The sequence below is a fragment of the Gavialis gangeticus genome, unplaced genomic scaffold (genome assembly GCF_001723915.1).
Source record: "Gavialis gangeticus isolate Ggan-Ray unplaced genomic scaffold, GavGan_comp1, whole genome shotgun sequence".
In the NCBI taxonomy this organism is placed as follows: Eukaryota; Metazoa; Chordata; order Crocodylia; family Gavialidae; genus Gavialis; species Gavialis gangeticus.
Window position 1 is genome coordinate 44628113 of NW_017728992.1, and position 16137 is coordinate 44644249.

General features: G+C 41.2%; 2 protein-coding genes across 2 annotated transcripts in view; one reads left to right on the forward strand and one right to left on the reverse strand.

The window, feature by feature from the left end:
* WRNIP1 (Werner helicase interacting protein 1) overlaps positions 1–16137 on the reverse strand; it is a 54218-nt gene that overhangs the window by 34765 nt on the left and 3316 nt on the right. Inside the window, exons 2-3 of the mRNA XM_019521864.1 lie at positions 8944–9135; positions 7760–8004 (exon numbers count right to left, since the gene is read on the reverse strand). Coding sequence (XP_019377409.1) covers positions 7760–8004; positions 8944–9135 — 437 coding nt within the window. The remainder of the gene's footprint in view (positions 1–7759; positions 8005–8943; positions 9136–16137) is intronic.
* MYLK4 (myosin light chain kinase family member 4) overlaps positions 7990–16137 on the forward strand; it is a 106136-nt gene continuing 97988 nt past the window's right edge. Inside the window, exon 1 of the mRNA XM_019521861.1 lies at positions 7990–8066. Coding sequence (XP_019377406.1) covers positions 8011–8066 — 56 coding nt within the window. The 5' untranslated portion in view covers positions 7990–8010. The remainder of the gene's footprint in view (positions 8067–16137) is intronic.

The following is a 16137-nucleotide window of genomic DNA, read 5'->3' on the forward strand; positions in this document are numbered from 1 at the left end:
ACTGCCACAAGATGGCCATGTTCAAGACAGTACTTAGTACGGCCATGCGAAATTTCACCAAATGTTTAATTTTGAAGCTGTTTCGAAGCATTTTGAGCTTGAAACAGTGAAATCAAAACAAAACAAAAAGCTTCAAAACAGCTTCAAAATGAAATGAGGACACTTGAAACATTTCAAAACGTTTCAAGTTTCGAAGCAGCCCAGTGGCAGTAGGCAGGGGAGAGCCAGGGCTGCACTCCAAGTGGCTCCGTAGCCCCATGGAGCTCAACCCGGCAGGGAGCGCAGCCCTGGCCCTCCTCACCTCCCACCCCCAGATCTGTGCACCAGATGAGACAAGGCTCCCTCTGCTGCCTGGGACCAGCGGCAGCATGAAATCTTCCCCAGCGCTGGGCACGTCCTAGGTGGCAGGGCAGCCTCGTGTCATCTGGCATGCAGACCTGGGGGCTCTCACCCCCAGGAGGAGTCCAGCACAGCCCCGCAACCCTCCCAGGGGTACAAGCCCCCAGATCTGTGTGCCAGATGACAGGAAGCTGTCACTGCCAGCAAATATCAGTTTTCCTTTGAACAGTTTGAGATGCAATTTCCCAGAACCTTCTGTACCTATCTCCTTGAAATCTGGCAGGCTTCATGCCCTCAGAACAAGCTACCATCCCTGCAATTCTCATCCGAATCAGACAAGAAATGACCAAGTTTTAGACATTTTCATGATTCCTCATTATAGCTTATGGGTGAAACATCGAAACGTGTTGAAACAGGAAACTGCTTCGACAAAACAAAATGGAACAGTGCTTTGAAACAAAACAAAACGAAACACTGTCCCTTCGAAATGGTGAAACAGATATCAAGATGAAACGATGGTGTTTCACACAGCCCTAGTACTTAGAACATTTTTCAAAGAATTTAAAGTTTGCTTCATAGTGGGTAAGTATTTTAGACAACATAAAAGAGCTTAATGATCTATGCAACTCAGAGCCACAAGCGTACAAATAAAACTAAGATAAGGGGAGGAAAGCCATTAAAACGCCTACAAGTTACCGTACACAGTGTCATACTGCACTCACACTAAGTACATTGAGAGAGAAATTCCAGGCAATTCCAGGAAATTCCAGAAAAGCTCATAATCTACAGATACAAGACCGAAAAAAAAAGAACACGAGAAGAAAGGGATGCACCAAGAAATGAAGTGACCAAAGCCACACAGCAGGTCAGTGGCAAGGCTGGGATTACAACCCAGATCTCTCAACTCTCCGTCTAGTGCCCTGTTCACACTGCCTCCCACTTACTGGATACTGATGTTTGCATACTGTTGTTAATTTGATCCTCAGATTTTAATTATGTAGACCAGAGGTTAACAGATGGAGGACGTACCCAATTTATTTAAATAGGCAGAAGCTACTATAGTTAAAAGGCAGCATATACGATATAGCTATGCCATTACCACCCTGGACTGAAAAAATCAGCAGTTACATCCCTCAAGTGGAAACTGATGTGAAGACAGGAGTAAGACATTCTTACTGGACATCACAGTGCTCTAGATAATTCAGGATTTACTCACAGCTCTACACTGTTTACTGGAAGATTTATTGTATCATCATTAATACTGTACAAAGAGGCTAGCCATCCATACCAGGATTTCCAGATACGCTGATCTACTAATCTTTATTATTTGGTCTGATTCTTTATTAGGGTTGTGATAAACAATCTTAGTTAAGAGTGCAGCAGCTGTGAGTAGCTCTGAAATGACAGGTACACTAGCAGTAGTAATCTATTTTGTCCTCAGCTAGCCAACAGCAGTGCAAAATGCCAACACTAGACCTATAAAACTTTTTTGTTGTTGTCTTTCATACTCAATGCATGCTGTTTGGTCTCATACAGGAGGCACATTTTTTTTGCTAAAGTGACAGCACATGTACATCCTCTGCTTCAGTTTTCCTTCCTTTCATGAGGAATTTGTATTCACTACATAAGACAACACTACACAGGTGCTGCAAAAGCCTCAAGGATGCAGTGTGACGCCTAGGAACTCTCCTGCTCCCAAATGAGGAGGAATGTTAGCAACAGAGACTAGTCAATCTGTGTATTTTTCTACCTGTTCATACTCTTGAAACAGTTTTTGACTGCAGGTTCCCAAACCAAGGGCCATGATGCCCAGTAACCACATTTCCAGGGCTTACAAGCTGATCAGAAGTGGGTTTAGACCTGCAAAGACTGGAAACTACTGGTATAAAAGGAACCCCACAGAGCCATATCCCAGGCACACCACCTACTCTGCAGGCTCCATACCCTTTGCGCAAAATGGCGGTTACATTTTCCTGTCAAGGGACATCCTCTCCCCTCTCAGGTATTTGGGACAGTCAGGAATGGCATTACTATCACATAGATACCTAGCTTTTCTAAGAGAAGGTTCCAACAGCGTGGATGAGAGGCAGCTGCATGTACAGTAGAACTCACTGTACATGTACATCCATCTCTCTAAAGAGCACGTATCAAGATTCATCCTTCAGTGCTACAGTTGGTCACTGGTATTTGTTATGAGTTTTGAAACAAACCAGTAGATGCCCAATTGGTTGTATCTGGATAAAAGGATATTTTTAAAGCACGGCAGTCAGTGCAGGCACTTATGATACCACAACTGTTTATATCACTGGACAGCAGGGGCAAATCATGCTGGATATTTGAAAAATGAAACGCTTTGGATTTCCAGTCTGGAAGATGAATGAAGAGGATTCATAGATGACAGCCTAAGGACTAGGCACTTGGCTTGATTTTCAAAAAAGCGCAGGAAGTACTTCAGGCTTCTTACTCTGACAATGCTAGCTAAATCTCACCTTGTATCCAGTGGCCCAGACACAAGATTAGGACTCAAATGAGCTGGTAAGGACAGCAGATCCCCATTTACTATGTTTGTTAAGAGCCAATTTCAATCAGACCTTAACCTGGTTGAAACCTACAGAGCTTATTGCAGTTGTAACAGATAAATCAATATATAACACAACAACAGAGCTGAATTATACCCTTGTGTTTGCTGCTGACTCACTGAATGGAACTTAACCTTCTTTGCACCTCACTTCATGAAATAAGTGATTATACCTGCTCTATTGTAACAACAGAAATAATAATCCTTGTTTTTCTTTGTAGAGTGTTTTGAAATCAATGCAGCTTTATAGGTTTTTAGTAGTATTATTTACATTAAAAGCAACACTATGCCAAATCTGACCCAACAGTCACTTTACATTTCAAAATTTCAAGTGGAACTTCTGCAAATTCAAACTGTACTGTAAGTCAAGTTCTTACTTCACCTCCATCATTGTTTATTATGAGCTAATGACATTTGCTATTTTACTTGGCAAGACCAAATAATCACCATTTCAAAGAGCTTACTAATAATTAAGTTCACCCAGTCCATTGCAAAATTATGTACGGTTCACTGGTAAACTCCAAAAGTAACCCAGTGGCAGTGTTCTCTCTATTTTCAGGAAAAGGCATTTCAGAAGCCATTAACAAGACTTAAAAAACAGGGCACTAAGAGCATAGGCAAGGAAGTAAGGGAAAAGAACTTCAAAAAGGTGTGCGCATAAAAAATTAGAAAAAGATACACTATTCTTCCCCACATATGCTTAAAAGCTTTTTTAAAATCCATGTTTATTTTTAAAAAAAACCCAACTATTATTGCATACAAAACCGGAGATAAAACAGACATAAGCAAAGAAGCTACCGTGCATGGAAAAGTCATGTTTATGATACAGGACAGTCAATCTTTTCAAGTACACATTCACACACAAAACCTCAGTATAAAAAGAACACACATCCTGGTGGAAACAATTTTAATTCAGGAAGAGCATCTTTTGGTTTTTTATGTTTTAAGAATTTATACTGTATTTAAGAGAATACTTTACCAGCAAACCAGGGACACCAAATTATAGTTTCATTTACAGTGCATTTGCTAACTTTGTTTCAGCAAGCAAGATCCTATCTGACATTCATAAGTTTGGATCCATTCTTAATCTTTAGACTATTACTCTTATTCTACCCGCCTTCAGGGCTTCAAGACAGGAAAACCACTCTTGTTTTCTGATGCATCAGCAAGTTCATGCTCGCTTAGTATTTTGGTTGCTTCCAACATTAAACACAAAACATACTGGATGATCTGCACTCAAAGATACTTGGGAGACAAAATATAAAAAAAAGGAACAGATACCATGGAATCTATTACCTACTGAATATCAATGTGGTATACTGACTGAAGTGAAGGAAAACTACAGGGAGAGGGCAATTCTTTTAAAAATGCGAAGCCGTGACAATATTTCCATCACAGAACCCATTTAAATCCCAGCTCCTATATTGATCCAAATCCAAGATAACTTTGAATTTCAGTCAACCTCCCAGTAATTAGATTCTACACATGGAAAATGACAAAGTTGTTATAATATTCCATGCATACAATCTAATTATTGCAGGGTCATCTTAAATTCATCCTTCCCACTGCTCCAGTGGAGAAAGCAGTGGCAGGGGGGCAGGCGGTGGGGCCAGGGGGCCTTCTACTCCATCCCAAACACACACTCTTGTTTCCCCTGCTGCTGCTGCTGGGCCAGGACCAGAACTGGAGCCACGTGTCCCATGCCCTGAGTCAGATCCAAGCCCTGACGCAAAGTAGAGTCAGGGGGAAGAGGCTATGGGGGGTTGGAAGCTTCAGAAGCAGGCACCAGGAGGCCAGAAGGCTGCGACCCTGGCTCCAACCATGAGCCTAGGCCAGGGCTGCAGTCAGAGCCACAGCAGCTGCCTGCCGTCATCTCATATTCAAATCCAAGATAAGCTGCACCCCTTCATGTAGAATAGGGAGAAAAAACTTTGAGTAAATATGGTATTATTCAAAACTGCTGTCAAGCTAAATTCTGAGGAGTACATCAAATGGTGAAAAAAACATGGCAGGTGTGAGGAGTCTAAGTGAATGTAAACTATGTGCAGGAGAGCTGGAGGAGGAAATAATAGTAAAAAAAGAATCAATGAACACTAGGGCATAAATAGTCCTTAATGTGCAATTGAATACCTTTTTCAGACCCTGAACAAGTGGCACCGGTTTAGACTCCCTTCTCAACAGGGAGCCATATCATAACATTGATTTTTAAGCACACATTTCTTTCTTTAGAACTAAATTAGTTCCGTATAAAATGGAAAGGCAAAACAGGGAACTTTGACTACGTTACAACACATTTGAACCTCAACTCCTGTGTCTGCAGAAGAGTTGGAGGATATATTTCAATAAGCTTTCTAAAATGACACACAAGGCTTGAGACCAAAGGAAAAAAGGTTTAATCAACACAATTTTTATAGACTATAAAAACCAGCACCACATAGGTGAAGGCTGAGTCCATCCATAGCATAACACTGCTTGGGAAACTAAGGGAGATTTTCACCAACTGAGGATCTAGTCTTCATTGTGTCTGCAGAGAGGACATTCTCTTGGGCTATGCTCAGATGAGTATGGCTGTGCGGTATGTGATGTTCTCTGTGCTGCAAGGTAGCAGCATGGGGTGGGAGGGGTTGACCCAGGAGATCCTGGGGTCAAAAAAATCTGTGCCAAAAAAAAAAAAAAAGTGGGGCGGCACACACGGGGACAATATGTGCCACCCAAAACCAGAGCCAGCTCTGAGCTCACCCAGGCTCTGAATACCAGGATTCCTGCTGCTGCAGCCCCAGGAGGCCCCCAGGACCCCAGGTACAGCTGCCAGGACCTGCTCAGTGCTGGCCTCAGCCTCCCCTACCCCACCTGGGGTAACCTGCCACATGCCAGAGGGCATGTGGCACAGGTGTTCCCCGGGGACAAGTAGCAAAGGCATTAGGTGTGCCGCTGCTTCTTTTCTCAAGGGAAACAAATGTCCATGCTCATGTGCATGTGGCCTTAGAGTCCAAAAGGAACACCATGCATTATATCAAGAGTATCTAATGAAATGAGACCACGCAGTACATACATTTGTTAATGCAGTGTCCCATCCACTGAAATGTGAAATGGGGAATTCTCCTTCAGAAAAAGAAAAAGAAAAGAAAAGGAACCCTGAATCCCCTGCGGCCGTACCTAAAGCAATTGAGGCTTGTGCATTTATTCCCCAGAAGATCATGAGGAACTATCAGGTGGTTGCATCTAATCCTAGCTGTATTTTTGCAGTGGGAAGGAAAAGAAGACTGCTGCAATTGCTGATGGAGGAGAATGACAGCCAGAAATAAAATGAAAGCAGCTGAAGTGGGAGGAATGAGGGAAGAAGGATTTGCTGGGAACACAGAAAAGCAAACCAGATGTAAGGGACAATATGGACTGAAGGGAAGTGGATAAAAAAAGATTTTTTAACCACCACCACCACCCTCAATATATGTCAATAGCAGATGACAAGCAGACTATGGCAGGAAACAAAAGAAAGGGAAAAACCTTTTCAAAGCTTGATTTTTAGCTGTACTTCTAAAACATCAGGTCCCATTTTTTTTCATTACTGAGAGAATTATAGCACTGAAATAGTCAGACAGTGTTTGCCAGGCTTCTTTGAGCTCTCTGATTAAGGAACACATTTTGCTACTTAAATCATCCCTGGCTAGTAGAAGGTTTCAGAAAGGGCTTATGTTTTGCTTGACTCTCCCTATAAAATACAACTTAAACTATGCCTTGTTCTTTAATCCCATACAAAAAGGAGAGTCTTGGAAGCCCAGTCGGGTTGTAGCTGCAAACACAGCTGTGCTATTACATTAACACTGACATGCAGCAGTGCCTTCCTCCAACATATCCCAGTGCAGTATAAAAGCTGCAAGCGGGTAAGCAATGTCAGGCATGATGCCCTAAATAAGGTAACAGAAGCCCCTCATTCAGTGCCCTAACATGTACAATCTAGTTAGGAATTTCATGTTGCATGATAAAACTACAAGACAAAAAGCATTCCCTAGTGGTATTTCTTGTCCACCGCTTAAACTGGTACTCTTGTACCGTCACTCATTTTTATATGACGGATTTTAATTTTGATATACAAGAACTACTAGGAAAGCAACTGAAATAACCCACATGAAATTAAAACTACACTCTGTATTATTTTGATTCATTAGTTGCCCATTTAAAAAAATGATAAATAGAAAATAATTTTGATCGTGGGGAAGAGACAGGAAAATATTATAATAAATATGAAGTCCAGAGGGAAATTTCACAGTAGTTTTTCCAAGTTCTCTAAAATACTTGTGTGCTTTTATTTCAATTGGCTTAATTTTGACAATTAGAAGAGGGATTCAAGAACTATTTTTTAATATTTTATTTGCTTCACACAGTAAAAGAAAAAAAATCCCGTGGCATGGAATTAATTTGCAGTATAAGGTTACAGCTTTTTTTTTTGCTTGGTGGACCTAAGATAAGTAACAGGGATGTCCTATCCACCATTTCACAGTAATATGATGCTTTCACAACCAATAACAAAAAGTTATTGGCTAGAACAGGCTTCCAAAGCAAATCTTCAGCTGCATAACAGATTTACATATCCTACGGATGAGTCAGAAGCTACCAATCCAAGTATAAAACACTGTCCTAATCCAAACAGCAGGATAATTTTTTGAATGCACCAGCAATTGATGCTTTGTATTCCCTCTCTTCCTATGCAGCTACTTCTGTTCTTTACCATTAGAAGCGGCTAATATTTTTCCACACCCCCGCAACACTTCCTCCCTCAAGCAGTCTGTCAACAGATCCTTCGGGCTGTCAGTGTTAACGCACTGCAGTCCCCCAAGTACTTACTCTGAGCTCTTGCTATCACTGCCACTTGCAGTGTCAGTGTGTTGTTCATCCTGGCGTAAAACCTGGATCCCCAGGGACCTGACAGCCCGCATCAGAATTGCTTCCATCGCCTCCACTGAGATCTTCTCAAGAACAATAACACGACATCGACTCAGAAGAGCAGAATTCACCTGGAAGGAAGGGTTTTCTGTGGTTGCCCCAATCAGCGTCACAGTTCCGCACTCAACGTGAGGAAGAAAAGTGTCCTGGATATGGGAGGCAAACAAAAGAAAGTGACCCCAATCAGTGACAACCTGAAGCATACTGGGTAAGTAGGTTATATAGAATATGGTTATATGGCATTTTCAAGTATATTTTTCATGTGTTGCAGTTCTCCAGATTTCAAAGGTGATATACCCTATGACTCACTAATAAGGCACCTCAGCTACCAGCTTCCTAAGTGAATTCACTTCATTTACATTGTACACGTGTGGCTGACCTTCTTAATAACCTGTGTTTTCACCAAAAATGAACACACTGCTGAAAAAAACAGCACTGGGAAAGGGCAGGTTATTGCGGTTAACTCATGTGACTGCAGGTTATTCTTTGGCAGATAACAGGTACTGTAAAGAACTGCCTAAATGGAAAAGTGCAAAAGAATCTAACGAACAGTAAGGTTAATTCTGTAATTCTTTGTACCAGGCTTTGGAATTGTAAGAGATTCTACAGAAAGGCTCAAGGAACTACAGAAACAGAATAGCAGTTTCTATTATATTTTATAGGTTTTAAGAAAAAATATATAGAAGCTTATTTCAACTGGTTTCATGCCTATCCGTTTCTGGAGAACTTTTCCGTGGGGATGTCTGAAATTTCCTAACTGCAGTACTTAATAAAAACTTCCATGAATAAGAATAAAGGAAATGATGCATAAGGAGGAAAAATGCACATTGAGTGTGATGATGTATTACCCCTAAACAATTTTATGATTTCTCTCTCTCTCCCCTCACTGCACTCACACAAAAAATGAAAACAGGTATGCCTGCTTTGTTGGAGAACAGCGCAACATTATCATTGTGAAAAAGATTTCTCTTGGTGGGCAGAGGTCTACCAGATAAGAGAAACATCATCGTTTTGTACAGAGGTTCACTTCAGGCAAAACGACATGTAACAGAGGTTTTTTCCCTGCTGCTCAAGTGGTACAATACCTGCTGAGCTTTATTGAAACGGTGAATTTCATCAATAAAGAGAATGGTCTTCCTTTTGAAGAGTCTCTTTTCATTCTGGGCTTGGTTGATGACCTCTCTGACATCAGTTGTCTTAGCACTTGTTGCTGATAACGTCACAAACCTTATGCCATTTTTCTTACTGTTGTTGGCTATGATGTGTGCAAGTGTAGTCTAAAAGAAAGAAGACAGGTAGCTTTTAGAAAGGGCTGTAGATGCAGATATAATTTGTCTAAGGAAAAGGAGCAAAGAGGATGGTCATATATTCTGGACTTGGCAACCGTGTTGACACTTTAGAGAATAAGATGTTTTGGTTCATTTTGTTGTAGCACAGGGCAGACATTAAAATATTCTGCTACAGGTGTCTGCCAGCCCCTGTCTTGCACTTCATAGGACTGCACTTAAAGTGTAAGACATACTATGGTATAAGGGTTAGAAAGGGTCATGTGTCCTGATTTAGCACAGCTTTGGTGACAGCTGTTTTCTTTGCCCACTGAAGAAAAGACTCCCCCCCTCCCTTCAAGTGTGCTGTTGCTACAGAAGACAATATCTTCTGAACCTCTTTAAAGGATGTTGCCGCGTGTTTTTGTTATGCAGCTGCTGGTACGAAAAACCTTGTAGTAAAAGTAGGCAGTATTTGAGACACGTTTGTTTAAATTCAATCACAATGCGTTATTCCCATTGCAAGGGAAATAATCAAATAACAGTATTAAGCAAAAAGTAGTTATCCATTGTATTCTGAGGCAGTCAATAAAGAAAAGATATAAAGAAAAGATTTTAAAAGATTTTTCTTTATATAAGCTAAACAACATATCCTAATCAACCAAAACCCAGCCCAGATAAATGGAACACAATCATCTGCTGCATGCTAGACAAACTTCTGACTTGTACAGGGCAACTGTTATATTTTCTTCTCTCCAACCCTTTTCTATACCAAACACTTCTCCTATCAGTATTTACATATAGATTTTATTGCACTCACTCTATTATTGGAACAGAGTGTAGGGTCACCCTGTAAGCACAGACACCCTAATCTGAGTATGTATGCTTGAGCATAGGGATTTTTCAAACCCACCTTCACTTCCTCTATAAACGGTATGCATACTGGTAAGCCCCAAATAGAGCAGGCAGCTGTGCTGAAGAATTACAAGGGGATGAGTATTCAGCTGCCTGTGTTTCCGTTAAGAACCTAGCTCAAGGAAGCTGAAGACAGCAGCGCCTTAGCAGCTGATAAGGAGGGCAGGTGCTGGCCAGGCCAAAGTCTATTTGGGATGATATTCCAAAAGACAAGATTAATACAGCAGATGCACTGAACCTGATCCTCTTGGGACAGCTATGGAAACCACTACCTATCAGACAGCTCCTTGTGGCGCTGGCAGGCACCTAGTGACTCCTACAAAGGCAGTATTCTTTTCCTTTACTGCCTCTTCTCTTCATCTGTGTCTCCCATCCTTACCTGCCCAAACAAGCACAGGGACAGCGACAAGGTAAAATAAAAGCCCCACTGCAACTATGTCTGATGTTCTACAACCATCTCATGTCCCAGATTTACATCTCTTTCTTCAGCCCATTATTTTCTGGAGTTCACCTCTGAGAAGCAGAGATCCTGGTTTTCTCTGATAAAAAAGTACAATTTTTTTTATTAAAAAAAGTAACCCAAAATCCACTAATATATAAATAAATCAAATGAAACCACCATATATCTATATCTATAGTGGTTTCATTTTAATCAACCCAAAATCCACATTTTTTTGTGATTAAAATGAAACACCACTAGAGTGTGTGCATGTATACGTGTGCATGTATGTAAAATCATGGAAAAATGTGGATTTTGGGTTGATTAAAATGAAACCACTACACACACACATATACACATATATATACACACAAACATTATATATACACACGCACACACATATGGTGTTTTATTTATTTTTATTTTACCTTTTTTTAAATCAGAAAATTTGGGACTTTTTTTTAAACAAGGGAAAACCAGGATCCCTGGTTAGAAAACAATGGGGGACAGAGAAAATTGATAAGAAATATTCGTTGCCTTGTTGGAATGCTCAACAAAACTATACCAGAATACTGTAAGCAGTCTGTTCTGCTCTGCTCAGATGCTTTCCACCAGAGATGCTTAAAAGGAAAGCTACACCAGAGTACTGGTGTGGAAGGCAGTGACATTATCACCTGATAAATTCAACTTCCAAAGAAAAAACTTCCCAATCAAAAGCCACTGCAATAAGCAGAAAGAGGTTTAAGATGATACTTTACTTCCTCATAGTGCCATGATATACAGGTATTTCTTGTTTAGCTCATGTTCTCACGCCCACTGAATTCAAGGTATCTGCATCAACGAGAATATTGCAGTAGATCATGTTCTCACGCCCACTGAATTCAAGGTATCTGCATCAATGAGAATATTGCAGTAAATTATCTGAAGTCTATCCTGCTAAATTCAACACATCATAACTTACAGAGGTGAACAGAAAAAAATAGTTTTGAGTTCACTTCCTTCACTCCAATTTATCTGATCTGTATGGGTCAGTCACCCTATTCCTTCAGTTCCAAATGTCAGCTGAGCCAGGTTTCAAGAATGCCCTTTGAAAAGGTGCTTCTGAGATTCATTGATGTATATCCACCAAGAAGTATGTAAAAAATACAGGGACCAACCATCCCAGTCAAAAAATAGGAAATACTTTTATTTACAGAAATGTGTATTTCCCATTGATTCACTTCCTTGTGAATAAGTAGGCACAAAAAAACCCCCAACCCAACAAGCACATGATACCTGCTCTCCAAATCTCCCTCCTCCCTCCTAAAAGGACCTTTGTTCCCTCAGCCTCTCCACATCAGATGGTTGCACAGAACTCACTCTGGCTGTAGGCGACATCTTTCAAATATAAAAAACCTGGTGGAATGAACTTCTTATTTTACCTAATTAAATCACATTCCACTATCCCAAGTGGTGTCAAAAAACATGAAAATTAGACAGATACATCCAGTGAGTATGAATAACCAGCAAGTTATTAAGAAGTAAAAGCATCCCTACAGCAAATACTACTCTGCTCTCAGAGAACTACTCTACCTATCAACTAGAACTAATACTTTAGTCAACAAATCAGTATTCCTTGTATGGCCAGAAAGCTTCAAAATATTTAGCACATATTACCTCCCTGGTTTAAAACTAGTAAGGAACAGAATGCTATTTCAGTTGCAGCATGGAAATTCATTCATTCATCTAAAGCAGAAGAAATGAAACTCAGAAGAAATGCATTTAAAATCCCTTTTAGAAAATTGAAGTTTAGAGTTTGCTAAAGTGATACCAACCTTCTATGTTCTGACCCACATGGAAATAAAGTGTTGGGTTCATTTCTGCCCCATTTCTCCTAAACTGTTTATACTTGTGACTACCATATCATCCAAATGCATTCCAAATAGTAAAAGAAAACAAGAACACCATCTCCCTTTCTCTTCCTTTTCAGGAAACAGAAGTGAATTATTTGAAAAGACTGTTGTTTTTCAGTGTACATACAGCCCTTGCTATGGGAAAGCTCTATCAAAGGGGGAGGTTATTACACACTCTTCAGTAATACTTGCCTAATTAAGTAACATGCCACTATCACAAGTGGTGTCCCTCAAGCAGGCAAGTCCCAGAGCCTAGGCTAATTTCCTGCAGAAATTCCATTTGCTACACTCACAGAGTCTTCCCCTAGCCAAGACCAGTGCCATTTCCCAAGCACAGCAGTTGTCAAGGTCTTTAGTCTCACCAACCCTTGCTAGACTCAACGGGTGCCTGCCTATACATGCACTCAGGGGTAGGTGGAAGGAGAGAGCGTTTTAATTAGAGCAGTTCCCAGAGAGCCCCTCTAATTAAAACCCCTCAGTGTCACATGTATTAAGCCCCCACGTTTAAGACTGGATGCGGGATGCTTTAACTAAAGCTCATTTCAAGACCCAGCAGCCATTTGTAAACCTGTAGAGGCTTATATATGTGATGCTGCAGCAATGCTAGAGTGCTTTAATTAGAACACAGAGCAGACTCAATTAAATCTGCTCCGATGCATTTTAATTAGAACATGTCAGAGCACATGTATAAGCACCCAAGGCACCCCTCAGAAAATACCAGCTCTTAGCTCTCACTCATTTTTTCAGACTGCAGAGAAGTAATAGAGCAATTCTTCTGCTGCAAAGAACTCAGAGAGACCACAGCAGAGCAGAACGTTTTTGACACTATGGAATTCTGTCTCTCTAGGTCAGGGGTGGGCAATTATTTTGGGCAGAGGGTCACTTACCGAGTTTTGGTAAGCTATTGAGGGTCACATTTCCCTCTCCACTGCAGGGAAGCAGGAACAGCCCCAGTCTGAGACCAGAAGCCTCTGCTAGGCAGAGGCTTCTGGTTGAGGGGGCAGGGTTGTGTGGGCCTTGCTGCTAGGTCCTGCCGCTGGATTTCCCTGGGTACTAATGCCCCTGGCTCCTGTCATCTTTGACAGGCTGCCAGGAACTAATAAATATTAATTTTCTAAATTTTTTAGGGGCCCTGCAGGCTGAATAGAATGGCCTGGGGCCAGATCCACCCCCCAGGCTGTATTTTGCCCACCCCTGCTCTAGGTTTATCTTGTGAATCATGTGTAAGTGTTCACACACCTTGAGCAGCACCCTTTAAAGGATCTCACTACACCCCGACTGAGAATCACTATTCTAGCAAAGCATAACTGGAGCCAGAGGTGATGGTTATAGTTTCATAGTTTGTTTCATAGTTTGTAGGGTTGGAACGGACCCGAGCAGATCATCAAGTCCAACCCCCTGCCTTGGCAGGAAAAAGTACTGTGGATGCATGACAAGGTATGGTTGGCCTTCTTGACTGCATCCCCTTGTTCATCTTGGCAATGATGACTCCAAGATCCTTTTCTGCCACTGCACTGACGAGAAGGGAGTTCCCCAGCCTGTAGGTATGCTGCTGGTTCTTCCTCCCCAGGTGCATCACCTTGCACCACCTATAGAAGAAACACAGTTGCTCAGACAGATCTAGGACCTTGAATATCACAAAAAGGACTCTGAACTGGGACCACATCTTCTTTTTGCTTCCCCCAACTCTCTTACAGTGTTTGCACCTTCCTTTTCCTATCTCTCCCCACCTTGTATTCTGGCCAGCACTCCCACTTCTTTGCTTACATACCACTGGACCCAACAGCTGCTTCTCATCTTCAGCCCTTGCTGTTGAGCCCAGCAGGGGCAAACAGTGCCATTTTACTGAGAGGCAGCCACTGGGCCTAGAGGCTGCTGAACATCCAGGAAAGGAGCTTCTGAGTTCACTTCACAGCCCTGCTACAGACGCCTATGCTGCCAATAGTCTGGGACATCAGCCAGGAGAAGAGTTCCTTGGGATGAGTTAACTATCCCAGATAAGCTATGCCTCTTCACAGCTACCTTGTTGACCTGGCCTGGTACTACCTCATTCTCTCATGGGTCAACCTGACTAGAAGAAGGTGGCAGGGTGTGTGGTGAATAAGAATCAGAGGCACTGGAGATGGGTGGTCAATAATTAAAGCAAAAATGGTAACAGATGACATTTATGAAAGAACAGCATTCTACTATTACTCACCTTGTATGTGAGTAGCCTACAGCATGTAAGGTAGAGAATCAGGCTGACACTACTTATGTAGCCAAAGCAAACCAAAGAACCCAAAGCAAATCAGGCGTAAGAAGGGCCAAGGCCACAGTATTACATTTACTGTAGTAAATGTCTTAAAACAGGTCTGGACATGTATTCAGCCTGCTTTAAGAAGCACAATAGACTGATTCCTAATCTTACTTCCACCAATCACTCCTGTTTTTACACCAGTATAAATAGGAATTTAGCCCATTATATTTGGAATCTATTTCCAAATAGCTGCAGAGATAAGCAGCTATGGAAAGACTTCTGATTTTCAGCTCTCTGATGAAATATTAACCAACTTGGATTCTTAGTTAAAATCTCACTGGAGTTAATGGACTCCCATAGCATCCATGGGGTTTAGACCAAGCACCCAAAAGTGATTAAAAAAGGGGACAAGGAGGAGCACATAAAATGTAACTAATTCAGATAGTCACTCAAACTCTTTTGGTGGGGGACCAGAGGGAAATCTATAATGGCAAATTGTATGCCCAAGCTATCTAAAACTCCATCTGCTAAGATTTTGTGCATCTTGCCACAATGAAGTTTTGAAAACGCACAGAGAGCAAATTTTGAAAAAGATTAAAAATAAATAAATCTAAAGAAATTTAAAAACAAACTGCATGAACAAGTTGTGTTTTGATATTAGGCATTCTTGTCAACCTTACATACCTTAACTTAGTATGGGATTCCACAAACAAACTTAAGGACTAATAGGAGGGTATTCTTTGCCCTCAACTTTACAAGCAATACTGTCCTAAATACTCACCTATGCACTTATTTCTTCCCACTGGTTAAAATGGCTTGCACAGAAAAAGAGGATAATTACCATACTTAAATTAAAAATTGTTTAGGTGTCTGAAGCTCAATGAATCTGTGGGTGCAAAGTTATTCTAGGTGCACCTACATGTGCCATTAAGGCAACAGGCAGCCCCCACACTTTAGCACTCTCATGCCCCAGACAACCTGTCGCCATCTATACTTGTGTTTCAGCACATGTAATTACTCCACTGTAGGATAGTAAGTCCTATTGTATCATGGAGCAACTTACTGCACCCTAATACTGCCACACGTGTAAACAGTGATGCTTTATTACAGAGCTAATTAGTCAACTCAGGAGTAAAGTGCATGTGTAGCTGCACCCTCTGTGCTTAAATTACTGCTGTAGATGGTTCCCCTGATGTCTCTTTACTAAAATTGGATGTCCCGTGGCAGACAAGCAAAAATCTAAATCCCCACATTAAAGTATCATAAAGCATAGCATAGCTTTCTCATATTGCAAACTAGGGATTTAAGCAGCTGGACCACTGCTTACATTTGAAAGGCCTTTTTATTTTTTTTTTAAATTTGCAGAGTCAAGGGAAACATACTGGCAGTGGACAACCATTCCTTTGAGACAGTCTCTCTAAACAGGCCCTGTCTACTCAGCTTCTTATGACATTTACATAGCATATATGCATAGTATATGTGCTATAAATTTTGCATAAATTATAACCAAAAATAAGGAATCAAAGAAAGAC